This window comes from Ammospiza caudacuta, chromosome 3 (assembly GCF_027887145.1).
Source record: "Ammospiza caudacuta isolate bAmmCau1 chromosome 3, bAmmCau1.pri, whole genome shotgun sequence".
In the NCBI taxonomy this organism is placed as follows: domain Eukaryota; kingdom Metazoa; phylum Chordata; class Aves; order Passeriformes; family Passerellidae; genus Ammospiza; species Ammospiza caudacuta.
In genome coordinates, this window is record NC_080595.1 from 112,143,597 (window position 1) to 112,164,178 (window position 20,582).

The 20,582-nt window shown below is 44.6% G+C and overlaps 4 protein-coding genes across 4 annotated transcripts; 3 read left to right on the plus strand and 1 right to left on the minus strand.

Moving 5' to 3' along the window:
- Positions 1 to 2,428: 2,428 nt before the first annotated feature.
- On the plus strand, positions 2,429 to 3,382 carry LOC131556052 (taste receptor type 2 member 9-like). Its single transcript, XM_058802442.1, has one exon. It carries the CDS (start codon positions 2,429 to 2,431, stop codon positions 3,380 to 3,382), a length of 954 nt encoding a protein of 317 aa, XP_058658425.1.
- A 3,365-nt stretch (positions 3,383 to 6,747) lies between these two features.
- Positions 6,748 to 7,701, plus strand: LOC131556016 (taste receptor type 2 member 9-like). Its single transcript, XM_058802396.1, has one exon. The coding sequence runs from the start codon at positions 6,748 to 6,750 to the stop codon at positions 7,699 to 7,701; it is 954 nt and encodes a 317-aa protein (XP_058658379.1).
- A 2,079-nt stretch (positions 7,702 to 9,780) lies between these two features.
- On the plus strand, positions 9,781 to 10,740 carry LOC131556065 (taste receptor type 2 member 40-like). The gene has a single exon (XM_058802462.1). The coding sequence runs from the start codon at positions 9,781 to 9,783 to the stop codon at positions 10,738 to 10,740; it is 960 nt and encodes a 319-aa protein (XP_058658445.1).
- Positions 10,741 to 13,205: 2,465 nt separating this feature from the next.
- On the minus strand, positions 13,206 to 20,205 carry ANKRD66 (ankyrin repeat domain 66). Its single transcript, XM_058802726.1, has 4 exons — positions 20,173 to 20,205; positions 19,314 to 19,530; positions 17,746 to 17,974; positions 13,206 to 13,386 (listed from the first exon to the last, which is right to left on the minus strand). The coding sequence occupies exons 2-4, from the start codon at positions 19,450 to 19,452 to the stop codon at positions 13,206 to 13,208; spliced, it is 549 nt and encodes a 182-aa protein (XP_058658709.1). The 5' UTR covers positions 19,453 to 19,530; positions 20,173 to 20,205.
- Between the last annotated feature and the right edge of the window lie 377 nt (positions 20,206 to 20,582).

Consider the following 20,582-nt stretch of genomic DNA (forward strand, 5'->3'; position numbering starts at 1 on the left):
ATAGCATTATTTTTCTAAGGTGAAATATTCCCCACAAGGAGTTGAGGCCAGGTCCCAACCATGGTATTGTGTTGCAATTTAATTTACCTAATTAAAATTTTCATTTAATATCCCTGCACAAGATCAGTCCCAGCACAGTCAGTTCATATTCACATTCCTGTTTTAATAGAAATAACTTCCATACACCTCCCGGACATATGGGAAGAAGAAAGAAGGAAGGGAAGGGAAGGGAAGGGAAGGGAAGGGAAGGGAAGGGAAGGGAAGGGAAGGGAAGGGAAGGGAAGGGAAGGGAAGGGAAGGGAAGGGAAGGGAAGGGAAGGGAAGGGAAGGGAAGGGAAGGGAAGGGAAGGGAAGGGAAGGGAAGGGAAGGGAATTCCCTATCCTATACTATGTTTTTCTTCTATCAGCAAAACCATAGAAGAAACAAAAATGAAAGCATAAGGCAGACACCATGAATATTAGGAAATTAAAATTCCCTCAAGGCAATGCTCTGCCCACTATCAATATAAAAAAATAACAAAATAAAGAATAGTCCCATCATAGACAATACATATTCACAATCCTCTTGTAATAGAAACAACTTCCCTACACCTCCAGGAAGGAAGGAAGGAAGGAAGTGTCGGAAGAAGGAAGTGTCGGAAGGAAGTGTCGGAAGGAAGGAAGGAAGTGTCGGAAGGAAGGAAGTGTCAGAAGGAAGTGTGGAAAGGAAGTGTCGGAAGGAAGGAAGGAAGTGTCGGAAGGAAGTGTCGGAAGGAAGGAAGGAAGGAAGGAAGTATCGGAAGGAAGGAAGGAAGGAAGGAAGGAAGGAAGGAAGGAAGGAAGGAAGGAAGGAAGGAAGGAAGGAAGGAAGGAAGGAAGGAAGTGTCGGAAGGAAGTGTCGGAAGGAAGGAAGTGTCGGAAGGAAGTGTCGGAAGGAAGGAAGGAAGGAAGGAAGGAAGGAAGGAAGGAAGGAAGTGTCGGAAGGAAGGAAGTGTCGGAAGGAAGGAAGGAAGGAAGGAAGGAAGGAAGGAAGGAAGGAAGGAAGGAAGGAAGGAAGGAAGTGTCGGAAGGAAGCGTCGGAAGGAAGTGTCGGAAGGAAGGAAGGAAGTGTCGGAAGGAAGTGTCGGAAGGAAGGAAGTGTCGGAAGGAAGGAAGGAAGGAAGGAAGGAAGGAAGGAAGCAAGGAAGGAAGGAAGGAAGGAAGGAAGTGTCGGAAGGAAGTGTCGGAAGGAAGGAAGTGTCGGAAGGAAGGAAGTGTCGGAAGGAAGTGTCGGAAGGAAGTGTCGGAAGGAAGGAAGGAAGGAAGGAAGGAAGGAAGGAAGGAAGGAAGGAAGGAAGTGTCGGAAGGAAGGAAGGAAGTGTCGGAAGGAAGGAAGGAAGTGTCGGAAGGAAGTGTCGGAAGGAAGTGTCGGAAGGAAGGAAGTGTCGGAAGGAGGGAAGTGTCGGAAGGAAGGAGGGAAGGAAGGAAGGAAGGAAGTGTCGGAAGGAAGGAAGGAAGGAAGGAAGGAAGGAAGGAAGGAAGGAAGGAAGGAAGGAAGGAAGTGTCGGAAGGAAGGAAGGAAGTGTCGGAAGGAAGGAAGGAAGTGTCGGAAGGAAGGAAGTGTCGGAAGGAAGGAAGTGTCGGAAGGAAGGAAGGAAGTGTCGGAAGGAAGGAAGTGTCGGAAGGAAGGAAGGAAGTGTCGGAAGGAAGGAAGGAAGTGTCGGAAGGAAGGAAGGAAGGAAGGAAGTGTCGGAAGGAAGGAAGTGTCGGAAGGAAGTGTCGGAAGGAAGGAAGTGTCGGAAGGAAGGAAGTGTCGGAAGGAAGGAAGTGTCGGAAGGAAGGAAGGAAGGAAGGAAGGAAGGAAGGAAGGAAGGAAGGAAGGAAGGAAGGAAGGAAGGAAATTGCCTATCCTATACTATGTTTTTCTTCTATCAGCAAAACCGTAGAGGAAACCCACATCAAAGCATAAGGCAGACAACAGGAATATCAGGAAATTAAAATTCGCTCAAGCCAATGCTTTGCCCACCATTATTTAAAAAAATAACAAAATAAAGAATAGTTTTGAATTAACACATCCAAAACTGAATTCTTTATTGGAGGTTATGAAGGGAAAGAAAAACCCAGATCCTGAAGCCTGACACTGATCAAACAGGGATCAGTATCAAAATCAAAACACTCTGCACCACAGAAAAACATCTCCGCTCTTTGTGACACCCAGCACAGCCTCCCCAAACCAACATTCAAATAGTCAAGAGTGGCCCCGGGTAAGGGGATACCCAGCACATTTACATCCCTGCACCTGCCCTGTGCCCACAGCAGCGGCACCAAACCCCCCCAGCAGCAGCAGCAGCAGCTCTATAAAGCTCCTGTTGCCATCCCTGACACTCCACCAAGAGCAGCCACTGACCTGCCTCAGGCTCTGCTGCCACAGCCCCCTTGGCCAGCACAGCTCTGATCACCAGCTCACACCATGGAAGCTTCTCCCTTTGCACAGCAATCCAATGTCAGTTCATACGGGCCTATGGCTTTGGCCATCACCACCCTGGTGGCATTTCCTGGCATGTGGATCAATGCTTTCATCATTTGTGTGCTTTGCATTGGCTGGGTCAAAAAGAAAACCTTGAACTCTAATGAGAAGATCTTGCTACTGCTGGGATTCTCCAGGTTTTGGTGTTTGTGTTTCTCGTGGATATATGTCTTTGTCACAGAGATTTTTCCCTATTACCTTCTGGTCCATCCCATATTTCAACTACTTCAAGGTTCTTACAGCTTTTTTAATTGTTCCAGCTTGTTGGTTTCTGCCTGTCTTTGTGGTTTCTATTGTATAAAAATTGCCAATTTCAGGAACAGGTTCTTCAGCCACCTGAAAGGAAAAATTGACATGATGGTGCCATGGCTTCTGTTGGGGTCAGTGATGTTCTCCCTGATTACTGGAATTTTTGTCTACAACACTATTGATAAAACTGTCTGTAGAAACCTCAATTTCACCAGCCAAGAAAGCCTTTCGAAAACAGCTATTGGAAGAGAGAAACTTTTATTCCCTCTTTATTTTCTCATTGGATTTTTATTCACCACTTCCTTCATGGTAGTCATTATTTCTGCTGTTTTCCTTCTCTTTTCTCTCTGGAGACACAAGTGCAAGATGCAGACAAACTCCATGAACAGCCTCAGCATGGATGCCCACATCAGAGCCATGAAATCTGTCCTCTCCTTCTTCATAATGTACAGCATCAACTTCATGTTTTTGATCTTGACTCTAGTTTATTCAATGGCGTACCAAAGTCACGTGCTAGTTCTTGCTCAATTAATTCAATATGCTTTTCCAGGTGTTCATTCCCTTTTTCTCATTCTCAGCAATCCCAAGCTGGAAAAGACGCTTCTTAGGATTCTCTCTTGTGTGAAGTGCAAGTTTTGCATGAGGTAGAAACTGTAACAAATGCTGGAGCTCATGCAAAATATCTTTAGAGAAAACAATTTGAATTAATGTTCATTGCAAATCCCAGGCAGAATAGATTGTAGAGAAGTTCAGCATAGATGGTAAGAATATACAATTCAAACTCTTTAAACTAATATGAGTAGGACACAAATGAATTTATATTTGAATTTAATTAAAACAGCTCTTGGAATCAAATTATTTTACGTAGCAAAGTTGTTTAGAATGTGTACAGTTGGTAGATGCAAAAGGACAATAATCATGCTGCAAACCTGCCTCAAAAATTATGATTTTCACTCATTGAATAGACTGAATGAAACAACAGCTTAATCTCAATTTTGGTTTACCTTTCCTTCTGCTGTGGCCCTGTGCTGTGGCACATATTATGGGCTGTATGAGTGCCTGGCAGTGGCTGACAGCTCAGTGTGAACACGCTGAGCCCTGTCACTCCCCAGAGGTGGTCACTGAGCCACAAAGAGCGAGGCAGGAACGGCCCCGGGGAGCTCAGGGGCTGCAGAGCCCCCTGCCCACTCCAGCCCTGCGTGTCCTCTGTGCCCCACTGCCTGCAAGGACAGGATTGCCTGCTCTGTGGGACTGCTCTCCTGGCCTGCTCTCACCTGGAGATGAGCTTGGCTTTTCCCACTGCACTCTGGCTCACTTACAGCCCCAGGAAGGTGGGTTTTGTGCAAGGGGCAGCGTGGAATGAAGCCACAGCTTCATCTCACAGCGACCCACAAGCAGATGTACGGGGTGCCTGGGCCAGGAGCTACAGCTGGGGCCTGTTGGGTCTCAATCAGGTGAGGTCAAGGTTGTCCCATGCTGGGAAAAGCCAATTCCAGGCACTCCAATGGTCCCAAATCCAGACATCGCTCATCTCATCAGCGACCATTGTGGCTCCTCTAGGAAAAGAGAAGTCCTGAAGGACTGCAGGCCATGAGAGAGAGCCATGCTGGAGCAGGAGAAAAATGAAGGAGACAATGTTTTATGAACTGACAACAACATTCCCTGTCCTCCTGTGCTCCTGAGGAGAGGAGGTGCTAGAGAATGTCTAAATGAGTTAAATCGAGCCTGAGATTACTGGGGAGTGAAGAGCAAATATTCTAGTTGTGTGCATGTTCTACATCATCCTACTCTGTTTTCAATTGGCAATAAATTGCACTGATTTTCCCTGTCTCAAGTCTGTTTTGTCTGTGAGAATAATTGCGGAGTGATTCCCCTGTCTTTGTCTTGACTCATGAGCAGTTCCACCTTATTTGTCAGCCCTGTCCTATTCCAGAGTGAGAGTCAAGGAGTGACTGAGTGGGGCTCTGAGAGCTGCCCGAGGACAGCTCCCCATGAGAGTGAAATGTGAAATAGTTCCAGTGGGCAGGAACACATTCAGGGCAGACAGCTCAGGGAGCAGCTGCAATGGGAGGGAGCTGCAGGTTGTGGGGAAGTGCTGGGAGTCCCAAGCATGGTGCCAGGCCTTGCACAGCAAAGGGCACAGGGACCTGTGGCACCAGCCAGCTGACTGGACACTCAGGACACCCCAGTCATCATGTGCACAGACAGGAAGGACACAAAATCCCAGGGATCCAATTGTTTGGCTTACCTCCTCAGAGGCACCCAGCTTGAGCTGCCTCTGTGCTACTGTGCCATGACTAAAGTGCTTGAAAGATCCAGAGGCCTGAGATTCCACTATGGGAAAGCCAGTGCCAAGCTGGAGAGGAAACCTGGTCTGGCTGTGAGCGTGGTGTGTGCAGGGAGCGGAGTGGAGCAGCTGCCCACGGTGAAGGGGCTTTGGTGCCTGCAGTGACAGTCTCTGGTGCTGGGGCGTGACTGTCAGAGGCCTCCTGGGTGGTGAGACAGGAAAGTTTCCTTCACACCAGCATGAACAGAGCAGAACCTGAACTGGTCATTTATTTTACCAGCTCACACTCAGAGGGTTATTTTACCTCACACCCAGTGCCAGGTGTGCATTGCTCATCTCACCTGCAAAAACCTTCCTCCCTGCTTCTGAACTGAGAGATTCCAACATTTAGGGCAGAGCAACCTCTCAATCACTGCAGTATGACTTTTTCCAAAGACCATACATACTAGCAGGCTGCCTCACCCAACTACCAACTCTCCTTAAACAGTAATTGCCGAGAAACAAGCAAACAAATAATTAAAGCCACTTGATAACATGCTAAACCACCTTCTGGGGCTAGGAGGCTTTTGGATTTGAATTTATATTTCCATAACAAGTTCATGATACCTGCCCTGAAGAGATTTCATTTTGCTTTCAGGATTCTGAAACAATTATGGCCATCTGCACATAGAAGGCCAGTTATGGATGGAATAGATTTTCTCAGAAGAAACTGAACAACTAACAGCCTAACCAGTTAGCTAACTAAGGGTAATACTCTTGGATTTCCTATAAAATGAAGTATTCTGGAGAGGGAAGATTTTCAGCCTAAACCAAACTCAGATGGAAGCAATATGGGCTGTGTGTCATGTCCCTCAGATCCTAATAGAGCTGTGTGTCCTTCCATATGCATAAAATTAGCAGTCTGATGCATTTTGAGATGCACAAGGACACACAGAAAATGCACATAAGCTGGTAGATACAATACCTTGCAGAATCCTTCCCATTCCTCAGTGGTGCCAGAGGGCATGGATTTGAACAAAAAGCAGACTCCTGTCTTTCAAGCACCTGATCCCTATTTCCTTGATCTGAAAACTCAGCACTGGAGATTCTGATTTATATACACCTTTAGTTTTTTAAGGTACCACATTCCTCATGCTGAGCTGATTCCAAGCCACAGTCACAGTGTGATCCTGTTATTGTAATATTTTATCCTGGTTCTGACCAAGACAGGGTTAATTTTTGCCAGGGTAATGTTTTTTTGTTAATTTTTTTATCATCTCCAGGTAGATGATACACGTGTTCAGGAGAGGGTTCAGTTCAGAAGATACAGCAGTCAGGAAAGGGCAGGGCCAGCACTCAGGGGTTATTCTATGCCACCTCAATGACAGGGGGCAAGAGAAAAGCTCTGTCTTTCACATCAAACAGGGATCAGTCTCAAAATCAAAACACTCTCCACCACAGAAAAACATCTCCGCTCTTTGTGACACCCAGCACAGCCCCCCCAAACCAACATTCAAATAGTCAAGAGTGGCCCCGGGTAAGGGGATACCCAGCACATTTACATCCCTGCACCTGCCCTGTGCCCACAGCAGCGGCACCAAAACCCCCCCAGCAGCAGCAGCAGCAGCAGCTCTATAAAGCTCCTGTTGCCATCCCTGACACTCCACCAAGAGCAGCCACTGACCTGCCTCAGGCTCTGCTGCCACAGCCCCCTTGGCCAGCACAGCTCTGATCACCAGCTCACACCATGGAAGCTTGTCACCCTTCACGGCAACCCAAGGTTACTTCATATGGGGCCATGGCTTTGGCCATCATCACCCTGGAGGCATTTCCTGGCATGTGGATCAATGCCTTCCTCGTTTGTGTGCTTTGCATTGGCTGGGTCAAAAAGAAAACCCTGAACTCTAATGAGAAGATCTTGCTGCTGCTGGGATGCTCCAGGTTTTGGTATTTGTGCTTCTCATGGGTATATTGCTCCCTTTCAACAACTTATCCAAATTTCCTTTTTGTTCAACCCACATTTCAACTAATTGTACTTTTTCAAAGCTTTTCTAATTGTTCCAACTTGTGGGTTTCTGCCTGTCTTTGTGTTTTTTATTGTATAAAAATTGCCACTTTCAGGAACAGGTTCTTCATCTACCTGAAATTAAAAACAGACAGGATTGTGCCTTGGCTTTTGTTGGCATCTTTGCTTTCCGCCTTGGCTATCGGCATCATTGCCTATGATATCGCTGTTACAGAGCTCAGTATCAACCACAATTCCACTGGGCAAGGAAATTTTTCAAAAGTTAGTGACAAAATGGGTGAAAATTTTTTCCAGATATATTTTATCTATGGCTTGGGATTTGTCACATCTTTCACAGTAGTCATCTCTTCTGCCCTTCTCCTTCTCTTTTCTCTCTGGAGACACAAATGCAAGATGCAGAAAAACTCCATGAACAGCCTCAGCATGGATGCCCACATCAAAGCCATGAAATCTATTCTCTCCTTTTTTATAATGTATAGTATTAACTTTATATTTTTGATTCTGTCACTAATTCCTTCAACAAAGGAAGAAAAATATGTGGCACTTCTTAGTTTAATATTTCTGTACGCTTTTCCAGGTGTTCATTCCCTTATTGTGATTTTCAGCAATCCCAAACTGGAAAAGACACTGATAAGGATTATATCCTGTGTCAAGTGCAAGGATTGCATGAAGTAGGAAGTGTAATAAAAGCTTGATCTCACACAAAATCTTGATATTTCATTATAAGACACAAGTCAATTTATCTCTAGGGCAACTCTCTGGGCAGTGTAGATGATACAGATGTTCTTTCTTTAGCACTGAAGTTAAGAATAAATATTTCAAATTCTTTGAGTCAAATAAGTATGAATTAGATTATTGCTAGTACTTCATTTTGGTAATTCTTTGAGTTCAATTCTTGTCAATAACAAATTCATTTAGATCTGGTATGTGGGCTGGTTACAAAGGGGCAATAATTGTACTGCAAATCTTCCTCAAGCGCTTTGGCAATTGCTGATTGAAAAATTACTGTACTCAGCATCAGGTTTATTTGTGTTTGGGTTTATATTTCTTTCTGCTGTGTCTCTGTTTTTTGCAATATTATCACTTGTTACACTGGGTGGGGTGGCTGTATCTTGAAGAACTTGCAGTCTGAGGAGCGCCCATATTGGAGACATCTGATCCTGAAGGACTGCAGACCTCAGATGGGGTCCACACTCTAGCAGGGAAGACAGAGTGAAGAGGAAGGGGTGGAAGAGAAACCTTTTTATGGACTGACTGCAACGCCTATTCAATGTCACCCTGCACCATGTTGGGGAGGAGGTGGAGAAGCTGGGAATGAAAGAGTGAATTTTGAGCTGTGATGAAGAAGGGTGGAAGGACAGTTCTCTAGTTTTGTGCTTGTTCCTCACCATCCTACTCTATATTCAAACAGCAATAAATTATATTAATATTTTGAAATTTGAGTCTGTTTTCTCCATGACAGTAACTGGATCTCCCCATCTTTATCTCAACCCATGAGTTTTCCATCTTCTATTTTCCCTCTTGAACTGTTGCAGAGCAAGAGTGAAAAAGAGGATTGAGGGTCTGGCAGGTGTCCAAGTTTAACAATCCACAGCAGGTCATGTAAAATTAAATAATTCCAACATCAACAGAACAGAATCTAACTGTTAATTTCTTTCACCAGCTCTGGCTCAGAGGAACAATTTACTGCATACTCAGCGCCAGGTGTGTATTTTTCATATTATCACCTTCAAAAAGATTTGTTCCTGTTCATGAAATGAGAGAAACAACGTTTTAAACCACAGTAACATCTTAATCACAACAATATTTCCTTTTCCCAAGACCTCACAGTCTCCACAGAGGGTGGCAGATACAAAGTCTTGGTGAATCTCTCCCCTTCTCCAATGACACTGGAGGGGATGGCTTTGAACTAAAAGCAGACCCTGGGTTTTAAAGACCAAATCCACACATTCCATGCATTGAAAATCTGGTATTTGAGATAGTGATTTTATATTTTTTTGTTTTCAAAAGGCCAGATTACCCATGCAGAGCTGAGCCCAAAATTCAGCCATGTGTGGTCCTGCACAGTCCCAGCACAGACAGTTCAACTATATACAGGTTGTAATAGAAATAACTTCTATTCACAAAGACATGGAGAGGAGAAGAAAGAAGCAATCAAGCAAGCAAACAAACAAGGAAAAAAACCCCAACAACCCCACAGAGTGTTTTCTATTAATTCAGAAAAAGAGGAGGAAACTCATATCAAAGCCTTAAGCAGAGAACAGGCATTATCAGGAAATCAAAAATTCCCTCAAGGCATATAGTCTGCCCATCATAAATGCAAAAAAAAATACAAAATAAATAACATTTTAAAATTAATGCAATCAAAAAAAAATTGGACATAGTAGATGACAAAGGAATAGAAGAACTCAGATCCTCAAGCCTGACACTGATCAAACAGGCATCAGTCTCAAAATCAAAACACCACAGAAAAACATCTCTGCTCTTTGTGACACCCAGCACAGCCCCCCCAAACCAACATTCAAATAGTCAAGAGTGGCCCCGGGTAAGGGGATACCCAGCACATTTACATCCCTGCACCTGCCCTGTGCCCACAGCAGCGACACCAAACCCCCCCAGCAGCAGCAGCAGCAGCAGCTCTATAAAGCTCCTGTTGCCATCCCTGACACTCCACCAAGAGCAGCCACTGACCTGCCTCAGGCTCTGCTGCCACAGCCCCCTTGGCCAGCACAGCTCTGATCACCAGCTCACACCATGGAAGCTTGTCATCCCACACAGCAATACAATGTCACTTCATATGGGGTCTTGAATGTGTCCATCATCACCCTGGAGGCATTTGCTGGCATGTGGATCAATGCTTTCATCGTTTGTGTGCTTTGCATTGCCTGTGTCAAAAAGAAAACTTTGAACTCTAATGAGAAGATCTTGCTGCTGCTGGGATGCTCCAGGTTTTGGTATTTGTGCATTGCCTGGATATATAAATTTCTTTCCTTTATTTATCCCAATTACCTTTATGTTCATACCATACTTCAACTAGCTGTATTTTTTCAAGCCTTTTTTGATCATTGCAACTTGTGGTTTTCAGCCTCTCTTTGTGGTTTTTATTGTATAAAAATTGCCACTTTCAGGAACAGGTTCTTCATCTACCTGAAATTAAAAATTGACAGGATGGTGCCCTGGCTCTTGTTGGGATCAGGGATTTTAGCTTTGGCTGTTGGCATTGTTGCCTATGATGTCGCTGATACACCGCACTGCAACAGCAATTCCACAGGACAAGGAAACTTTGGGACAGCAAATATCAAAATGGATAAACATTTTTTCCCTTCTTTTTTTCTCGCTGGCTTTGAATATGCTGCTTCATTCATGGCAGTCATCTTTTCTGCTGTTTTCCTTCTCTTTTCTCTCTGGAGACACAAGTGCACGATGCAGACCAACTCCATGAAGGACCTCAGCATGGATGCCCACATCAGAGCCATGAAATCTATTTTCTCCTTCTTAGTGGTGTACAGCATCAACTTTGTATGTTTGGTCTTAAATATGGTTTATGTCACAAAGAAGTTAAATCATATGACATTTCTCATTTTAGTATTTCAGTACATTTTTCCGGGTCTTCACTCCCTTGTTCTGGTTTTCAGCAACCCCAAATTAGAAAAGGCACTGCTAAAGATTCTTCCCTTAGAAAGAAGTGTAAAACGCAAGGTTTGCATGAGTTAGGGACTGTAATAAAATCTGGAGCTCATGCAAAATGGTAATACTACATTATAGAAAACAAGTAGTTTAATCTCTAGTGCAACTTTCCAAGCATTGTACATGATACAAATGTTCTCATCACTGATATTAAAAATATATAATTCAAATACTATGAACTAAATTAATGTGACTTACACCATATATTTTCAATTATAAATTCATGTAGATAATTATTTGAGTTTAATTATTGTCAGTAACAAAGTTATTTAGACCTGGTACAGGGGCTGGCCGTAAAAGTGTGTTAAAATACTGCAAACTGGCCACCAAATGCTCTGGCATTTTCTGATGGAAACAATGGAAATCAACTGCAGGGTTTCTCTGTATTTTGGTTTACCTTTCCTTCTGTGTGATATATTATGGGCTGTATGAGTGCCTGGCAGTGGCTGACAGCTCAGTGTGAACACGCTGAGCCCTGTCACTCCCCAGAGGTGGTCACTGAGCCACAAAGAGCGAGGCAGGAACAGCCCCGGGAGCTCAGGGGCTGCAGAGCCCCCTGCCCACTCCAGCCCTGCGTGTCCTCTGTGCCCCACTGCCTGCAAGGACAGGATTGCCTGCTCTGTGGGACTGCTCTCCTGGCCTGCTCTCATCTGGAGATGAGCTTGGCTTTTCCCACTGCACTCTGGCTCAGTGAAATACCCAAGTTTTGTTCTGGATCAGGGAAACAGCATGAAAAGGGAGTGGAGAAGACAACTCACTGTGAACTGACTGCAATTTCATTTTCCTTCCCCCTGTGCTGCTGTGGAAGAGGAGGTGGAGGAGCTGGAGATGAAGAAGGGAAGTTGAGCTTCAGATGAAAGGGTGGTGGAGGCGGCGGGTTCTAGTTTGTGTTTATTTCTCATCATCCTATTGTACTTTTAGTAGGTAAATAAATTCATTTTCTGCACATCAAGTCTGTTTCATCTGTGAGAGTAACTGGTTAGTGATTTCACTGTATTTTTCTCGATCCATCAGCTTTCCATCCTATTTTCCACCCCATTTAAGGGTGACAGTGAAGGAACAGCTGGGTGGGCATCTAGCTGCTCCTGAGGTCAACCCACCACAGCAGGTGAAACATGCAGAATGGAGCAGAACCTGAACTGGTCACTTCTACCAGCAGCTCAGGTCCAAAGGCAGATTGTAAGCATCTCTTCTGGACACATCTCCCCTGGGAGAGACCTTGAAAGGACAAAAAGCCACACATCCCTTCTTCCCCTGCTGCTCTTCATGATCTTCATCCTTTAACATGACAATCCCAACCACTTTTGCAGGAAAGCCCTGGAAGATCCATCTCATACTCTACATCTTGTGCAACATCTATCCCTCCCAATCTCACATGCCTCAAGACTCAGCAGGCAAAATCCAGCCTGCAAAAATCACCACATAAAACACCACAGTCCCACTGAATCACACTGCAGATCCCTCCTTCCATCCCCATGAAAATGTGACAGCCAGCACAGAATCCCACTCCTGTGCACCAGCCCCACTCAGCTGGCACTGCAGGGGACAGGGTGTCCATCAGCACAACCACCCTGCACAGCCCATGGGGACAGATGCAGGATGTGCCCAGCCTGAGGAAGCTGACACATGACAGGTGTCAGAACTCAATGGGAAGGGCTGCCCTGTGCTGGTACAGTATAGAAAACCACTCTGAGTCACATTCCAAGTCTTTATGACTGAGAAGTGAAAGTGTTAAAAATGCTTTTGCCATGGAAAGCATTGATGAGCAGAAGCAGAACTCAATAACACTTGCACACCCTTTCTATTTGCAGAAACATGAATATGGCTGGGGACAATGCTAAAAAAAGGCAGTGCTCCAGTACCCTTGGTAGTCACAGCTGTCTGAAAGCAGCAAGGAAGGAGCATATTTTCCCTTTTACTGGGCCAGGAATGGAAGATTCAGGCTGTTGGACCCATGTGTCAAGTGAAAGCTTAGCATTAATATCTCAGCTTTATCCAGAAGAAGCAAGTACATCTCACTTCCAAGAAATGAGACAGGCATCACCAGAGGCTGCAAGTCCATGTAGAGCCTCCTGGTTGACTCAGTGACAGAAGTAAAGATGCAAAGGCCACAGACATCAGCAGAGCAAGCAGAACCACAATCCAAGATGCTTTTGTGAATCAGGTAGGATCAAGACTATTTTTTTCCCTGGCAATATGTGTAACTGCCATTGCAGGAACTCTAAACATTGCAGTGATTTACAGTATTGGTATATTTAAACATATCCTTCAATTGTTTTTATTTTAGAGATCAGATACATAGAAACACACAGAGAGGCTGAAGCTCTTCTAGCTCTTAAGGAGATTATTTACAGCATGTCTCTAAGGATGCACTCTTGTAGCCTTCTGCTTATTCTGTTCACACAAATATCACACTACAGATCCACCTGAAGTCTGCCAGTGCCTTTGCTCTGCATTGCAAGTGCTCAGGGGCACCAAACAGGCACCAAACACTACTGCTTCCCCCTTTTCCCCCCATTTTTCTTTAGAATAGAGGCTGTACCCTTCTCCCAAAAACATGGTGGATTTTTCTTAAGCTCTTCTTTCTTGAGTTCCCAGTCTTCATCTCTCTGGTCTAAGGGGATTTTTCTCAGAGCAGCTTTCCTGCAGTAGTTCCTGCTCTCCACCTCTGCTCTGGGAGAGAAACCAAGAGTGAGCACAGCACACACATCTCTGTTCACGGGTGCCCATCTGGGGGCTCAGGGCTTGTGTCTCAGTCAGGTCAAAACCCTGATGCCACCCACAATTGAGAAAGACCACAGTGTGTCTAGCATGGTGCAGCCCCAACCTCCCCTCACAGGGAGCCCCTGGGCCCCAGCACTGCCTGCATCCAGACATGGACATTCCAAGTGTAAATCTTGCCAAGGAGAAGACCAACCCTTTCCTCCTCCTGCAGGGCTCTGATTTTGTAGACACTCAGGATTCAGGAATCTCTGTCAGAAAAACCATCCAATATCAGGAAAAATCCTTCTTTTCTGTAAGAGAGCATTTCTGTCACATGAGTGCAATGCTGTTCTAGCTGCCAGCACAGAGCAAAGTCAGCAGCTCCATATTGATGGATCTCATCACGTGGGCTTTCCATGTCATAGAATCACAGAATGGTTTCAGCTCGAAGGGACATTATCTCATTCCATACCTTCTGCCATGGACAGGGACACCTTCCCCTAGACCAGGCTGCTCAAAGCCCCACCCAGCTTGGCCTTGGACACTTCCAGGGATGGGGCAGCTGCAGCTTCTCTGGGCAACCTGTGCCAGGGCCTCACCAGCCTCACAGTCAAGAATTGATTCCTAATATATCTAATCCTACCTACCCAGGCCATTCCCCCTTGTCCATGCCCTTGTCCAAAGTTCCTCTCCAGCTCTCTTGTAGGCTCCCTTCAGGTACTGAAAGGTGCTCTAAGGTCTCCACAGGGCCTATGTTTGACAGTGGTGGTTGATGCCCCACAGCTGCGGGTGTTTAAGAGGTATTTGGGCCTTCTTAAGATGCTTTAAATTCTGGTCAGTCCTGAAGTGGTCAGGACATAGGACTAGCAGTAGATCCCTTCCAACTGAACTACCCTATTGTCTTCTATTAAGTATCTGCTCCCAAGGGCAAGAAACCTTTTTCTATAAAACTTTTAAATATAAAGATTCCTTTATTTATTTACACATTAGTATATATATGCCCTGATCTTAGACAGCAGGACCCTTGGGTACAATTTCAACAGCTGGCACTTTGCAGAGAGGCTGGCAGCAGACATGGGCTCTGTGCCTTTTTTGGTAGGTCTCATAGCATCAAGAGTAAAGCCTTTTTCATGCAAGCCAAATCTAATGTAAAATACGCATTTGCTATTCAGAAGCAGCTGTTTTGAAAGCAGCTGTTTCCTAACTTTTGCATGTTCATGCAAACCTCAGTGAATGGTACTGATACTCAGCAGCGGAATATTCCTAATATTTGCAAGTTAATAATATTTACATGTTGATACATGTCATATTTCCATGTGGGTGCAGTCCTCAGCATAATTCCGTGGCCTGGCCCAGGAAGGCAGCTGGCAACACCTGGGGACCAACAAACAGCATGCAAGGGTCACATGGTGCTAGAGGGGGCTGAATTTGGATTAATGAAGGATTTGGATGCTCATAGCCTATGTAGATATGCACATCAGCCCTACAGTTGGTGCAGACCCTCAGATGGTTTTAAAAATTTCCTTTTTTCTCTTTTTGCATGACAGGCAAATATCCAAATATGACAGGGATGGTGTGTAACAAAATGTTCCTCATATTTATATCCCACACACACTACTGTGTGGAAAGCAGAGATGCTCTGTGCCGCACAGTATTTTGTGCAAGCACACTCTTAATTCTCTGTCTCAGGCATACACAGTGCTGCCTTGTACTCTTTGGCACTGCCTGACCGGGGACATCACCTCTGGGACCTTCTGCACATCTGAAGGAGCAGACAGTAATCGAAATTACACTACAAGTGACAACCATTCCTCCTAGTTTACTCCAAGTTGGCCGATGTGATGCCAGTCTGAGGGTGAAAGCATCCACTGTGGTCATAAATGATAGTGGCTGGTTTTAAAAAGTATTCCTGAGCCTCAGTGATAAACTTGTGGCTGCCCACAGGCTGGGTTATGGCCATGAGGTGATTGTACAGGTTCTGCGTGTGTTCTAGACTGGGCATTTGAAGCATCTTCCAGTCATTAGATATCCCAGCCATGCTGAGCCATGCAGCTCTGGGATGAGTCAGGCCAGCATGTGATTCTGAAAGACAAGTTTTCCACCTTAAATCATGAATTTTCCACTTTAAATCTGAGTCATTCACCTCAGAAAGCCCTTCATCAGCTGACCTGAGTCACCATGGGCTGTTGCTAAGGTGTCTCAGATGATGATGTCAATCATTCTGGCAATCAACCTGTCAATCATTCTCCCAGGCACCTCTGCCTGCCACAGGCATTGCCCTTTGGCATTATCCAGCCAATTCCCCTGCCCCCTGCTCCTATGGCTCTGGAGCACATCCAGGGCACAGGAAATTCTACAGACTTGGCAGGAATTACTGGTGAGATTAGTGCAAAACAGACAGCATTGAATAGGCAAGTAATTGCTATAAATTTTTCATCCAAGGGACAGAAGTCTGCAGACTTTCATCTTCTGGATTAGATAATATTTACCTGTTCTGGTGTAGAAACTAAGTATGCCAAGAGCTGAGAAGAGTATAAAGAGAATCTCCACTTGAAGACAATGCCCCATTCTCAGAGGTCTGGCCGACCTGAGCTTTACTACCTAGACACTGGATAGGTAGTAAAAAAATCTAATTTGCAAAGCTTCATTATCAGCTGCTGGCTGCCTAAATGCCTTTAAACTGAGGGTCTGAAAGTAAGAAGAGCTGATACATCTGTGTGGAAGGAAAGTGGTGAATAGTGGAAGATTACAGCGTGTCAGTTCCAAACCCAAAAAGACTTTAGCTCTAAGATGGTCTGGATGCCCTTTTCTGGCAGTGTTCAGCTCTATCACACTGGAAAGGGCTTTGAGCAATCTGATCTAGTGGAAGGGGTCCCTGTCCATGGTAAGGGGTTGGAATGAGATGAGCTTTAAGGCCCCTTCCCACCATTCTATGATTCTGTGTTGGGTGGGCAGTTAAAATGCAAAGCTATTAGCAGCTTCCAACAGCCAGAGTTTGGAAACCAGAGCTTGGAAACCAGAGCTTGTGCCTCCACTACAAAGTTTTCTGGGCTCTGTACAGGGAAATTTTGCCCAGTTTGGCTGTCTTTTCTTCTGGAAGGACTCTGATGTGTCAAGATAAAAGGTGGGCATGGGGCATTTCAGCAGGAACCAAGCTGAAGAAGTACAGCAGAAGGACAGGAGTACCTACAGAAAAGTTTATATGGATTAATGAAAAGTGGCATTTGTAAGGCACTGGCCTCCTCAGATATCTGCCTGTCACCGTGCCTGATTTCAAACTTGGCAGCTTGTGTGCTGCACTGGCAAGCTGGAGACTTTGAGTTGGATAAATGCCTATTAAAAAAACAACAAACAAGATATATATGGTATCAAAGCAGTCTTGAGAATGTGGAAGTGGTGCCAGTGAAGGATGATGATGGGACTCTAATGTCACAGAAAAATCCAGGGAGAAAACACTTTTGGGAGCTCTCAGCATTCCAGGGTCTGGCACATGTGTCTTTTGTGGGCAGTGTGTTGAAGTAAAGTAGTGTTGGGACCGTGGCTTGCACTGAACAAGTTGGTTGGCCTCTGGTGATCTGTCCCACTCCTTTACAGAGATGAAGGATGGGACACAGCTCAAACCTCTGCAGTAAAGCATCCTGATCCAGGGAAACACCTTTGCAAGGATGAAAATACCTGTGAGCCGAGCCAACAGCTGAAAAACAGGAATGGTAATTGGGAACCATTAAAAAACATATTTATTATGGCATGTGCTGCCACAGTGCTAACTGTAAGCAATTAAGACAGCAAAGATTTTCCCAAAATTTGGAAGTACTATATGACCATCCTATTAAGTGGTCTAATTTATAGTGATTATGTAAAAAATAGGGTGGCTTTTTTTCTTTACTATAAGAAAGCCAAATGATATACATATAAATATATATACACACACAGACACACACACAGCTGCCGAGGGCTGTTCCTAAAGAATTCAACCCGTGCATTTGCTATTCACCACTGTAAGGGCTTAACACTTGCCAGTTGTTGCTTTTATTTCAGTTGCTTAATAACGGCTCTGCAACATCCTTACAAAAATAATGATGTCATGAAGTGGTAACGATTTTGAAAACATACCAAGGGAAACCGCAGGAGGCAGGGGAATAAAAGAATGTCTTCTCACGGCTTCCCCCTGACAGGCCCGTGTTTGCTCGTCCACTACAGCTTGTGTGTCAGGGCTTTAGCAGGCTTTGGGTGGGAAGATAGTAACACACCTTGTGTGTTCTGGTCCTCTGTGGAGCAGTGAAGTTAATTTTCACTGCAGCCGCAGCGAGACCTGCCACCACTACTCACTTTTCCAAGAATCTGCAGCACTCCCGGTGTCCGTAGATCTCCGCGAGCCTCCGGGGAGTGTCTCCGAAGAGGTCGGCGGCATCCACAGCAGCGTGCAGGGAGTGAAGGGCGCGGAGCACCCGCAGCTTGCCCGCCTCGGCAGCGAAGTGCGCCGCGGTCCAGCCCACATCGCTCCGCAGGCAGGGCCGGGCACCGTGATCCACCAGGAGCCTGACCAGGTCCGACCGCCCTGGCAACGCGCAGCAAAGCCAGCAGAGAAGATGCTTTACAATTTATACCTTCGGGATGCACAAGGGGGTCACACACAGCTGGTCATAATTCCCTCAGACACAGATTTCAACCACCTGACTATCTGGTTTATCATATCGGGGATACTGAACTGAAAATGCTGGTTATTTTCTCTCAAACTCGACATTTTCCAGGATAAATTTACAACAAAAACAACAACCAAATCAAAAAGCTTTCTAATTTCTGAACAGCACATCTCAATTAGTCATTGACCAATTGGCTATTTCATTGCTTCATTTTGATTTTTAGTTCAATTGCAAAATAAAATTTAAACATTGAGAATGGGAAGATCTGTGAACAGCTTTACTAAAACAAAGATTTTTTGATAGCAGGTGGAGAAACTACTGCTTCTTCATTCACTTTCACATTTTTCTAACTAGTGGAATTGCTTAAAGAAGCAAAAAAAAAAAAAAAAAAAAGTTATTTCTAAACCACTTCACACTGCCTTGACTGAGCTAGACTACTCCAAATCACATCTAGGCTCTGTCAGCTTCTCACCATCATTTTTGTTAAGTAGCTCAGTCCCCTTTGCTAATGTTCAAATGCCTAATAATCCATTTGATGCTGGATACATGGTCTTAAGTGTAAAACAGGAAATCACACACTTGATTTCTGAGCAAAGACAGATGTGATGACATGAGATCCCAACAAATACTGTAGCACAGAGAAGTAGAGGTCCAGTTTCCCATTTTACACTGTGTGGAATTATACATTATTTATTGTTGCATCATCTATTTTTTGGGCTGCAAAGGGATATTTGAGTTTACCAGACACTTCTGAAGGTGAAGGACCAAATGGGAGCTGCAAGCAGCTCTGGTCCTGCATTGTTCATTCAAAAGGTGGGGATATAAAGAGCAATGTAAAAATGCAGTTATTATTTTGTTCTAATTGGTTTGATAAATACCTGGTGTAAATACAGTGGGTTTGACCTCCTGCTCTTTCCCACAGGTGTACATGAGAAACAAACTCAGGGAGTCATCTCTTAGAAAAGGGGGAAAAAGCAGCCATTCCCTATGTGTACATCATGTAAATTGCAAATTGTTGTGCGATGGAAGCAAAAAAGCTAAAAATCAGTTTAACAGCAGTCTCATAGACTATTTTGTAGGCAAAGTTCCCATTTAAATGCATATTTAACTTTTTTTTTTTTTTTTTTTGCACATTAGGGACAAAATTACCAAACACAAGCTGAGATTTTGCCAGCCTAGATACAATCACAGGTGATCAGCATCACCTTTTATGATGTCCATTCACAGAGGCAGCAGAGCTGGGGGTGCCCTTACCTTTGGCAGCAGCCCAGTGCAGGGGGGTCCTGCCATGCCAGTCAACATCCTTCTGGTTTGGGTCACAACGCCCTGCCTTCAAAATCTTCTTAACCAGGTCATAGTCACCCACAGCCACGGCTTCATGGAGCTCTGTCATGCTGCAGGAAGGCACGTGGTGACAGAGAGATGCTCATTCAGTGGTGTGCACTGATGGTCAGCTCCTCTCAGCAGCTTCCTGGATTAAAAATGAGACAGGCACCATGAGAAACCAAGATTTATGCAAAAAACAGGAAAAAGGAATGATGGGGGAAAAAAATAAATTATCTTCAAACCAGTGATCACATACTGATGGTGAGTTTTGGTCTGTAGACACAGAAATCTGCAGCAAAGTGCAGTCCTTTATATAAAGGACTTGCAGCTAAAGTTGAACATTTGCTACAGGTTTGTTGTGCTCACTAACCATGGGAACTGGCTCCTCCCTTGCCAGTGCTGCAGCATTACTGGTAGCATTTTATTGCAGAGAAAATCAGAAACAGAAACATCTATGCAAGCATCCTCTGATGTTCTTTAGTGAAAATGATAAAAAGGGATAATAATTAAGCATATAAAAAGAGATGATAGGGCAAGGATGAATGGTCTTAAACTAAGATTCATAGCCTGTTTCACACCTGGGTGGTTGGACTGTGTAGATAAGATCCAAAAGAAAGACCCATATTTGTCTTCTACTGAGTTTGACTCCTGCACATCTGGGAAATCTGAATATATAAAGAAGAAAATTAAATTTTGGAGCCCCTAGTGGGCCAAAGAAGTATCATGGGATCTCTGTTACTCTAACCACCTGTGTACTGCTTCCTCCTCCTCATTGTCTCTCACTTACCTTGAAGAACCTGTTCCTTTAGATTAAAAAAAAGATCTTCTGACTTGTTCTCCAACACCTTTCACCAGCATCAAATCTATCCTGAAAATGTCAAACTTTAATGCATCCAGCCCATCACTGAAATGAAGTCTGGACAAGAGTACAGGAAAAAAAAATCTTGGACCTTTTCATACAACTTTCGTATTCTTTTCCAGCTTCAGCTCATACCCATACTGTTAGGGAAGGGAAGCTGCTGATCCCAAGGCAGGAACTCAGCAGCTGTCCAAGGGGACAGTCCACAGGAGCAACTTCATGAGCAATTTAAGCCAAGCCAAATTCTACCTCCCCTGCTGCCTCCCTTTGCTAGCCTTGCAGCTCATTGGGGCATTTCACAGCTGCGGATCTCTCACAAAATTAATCTTTTATTACTT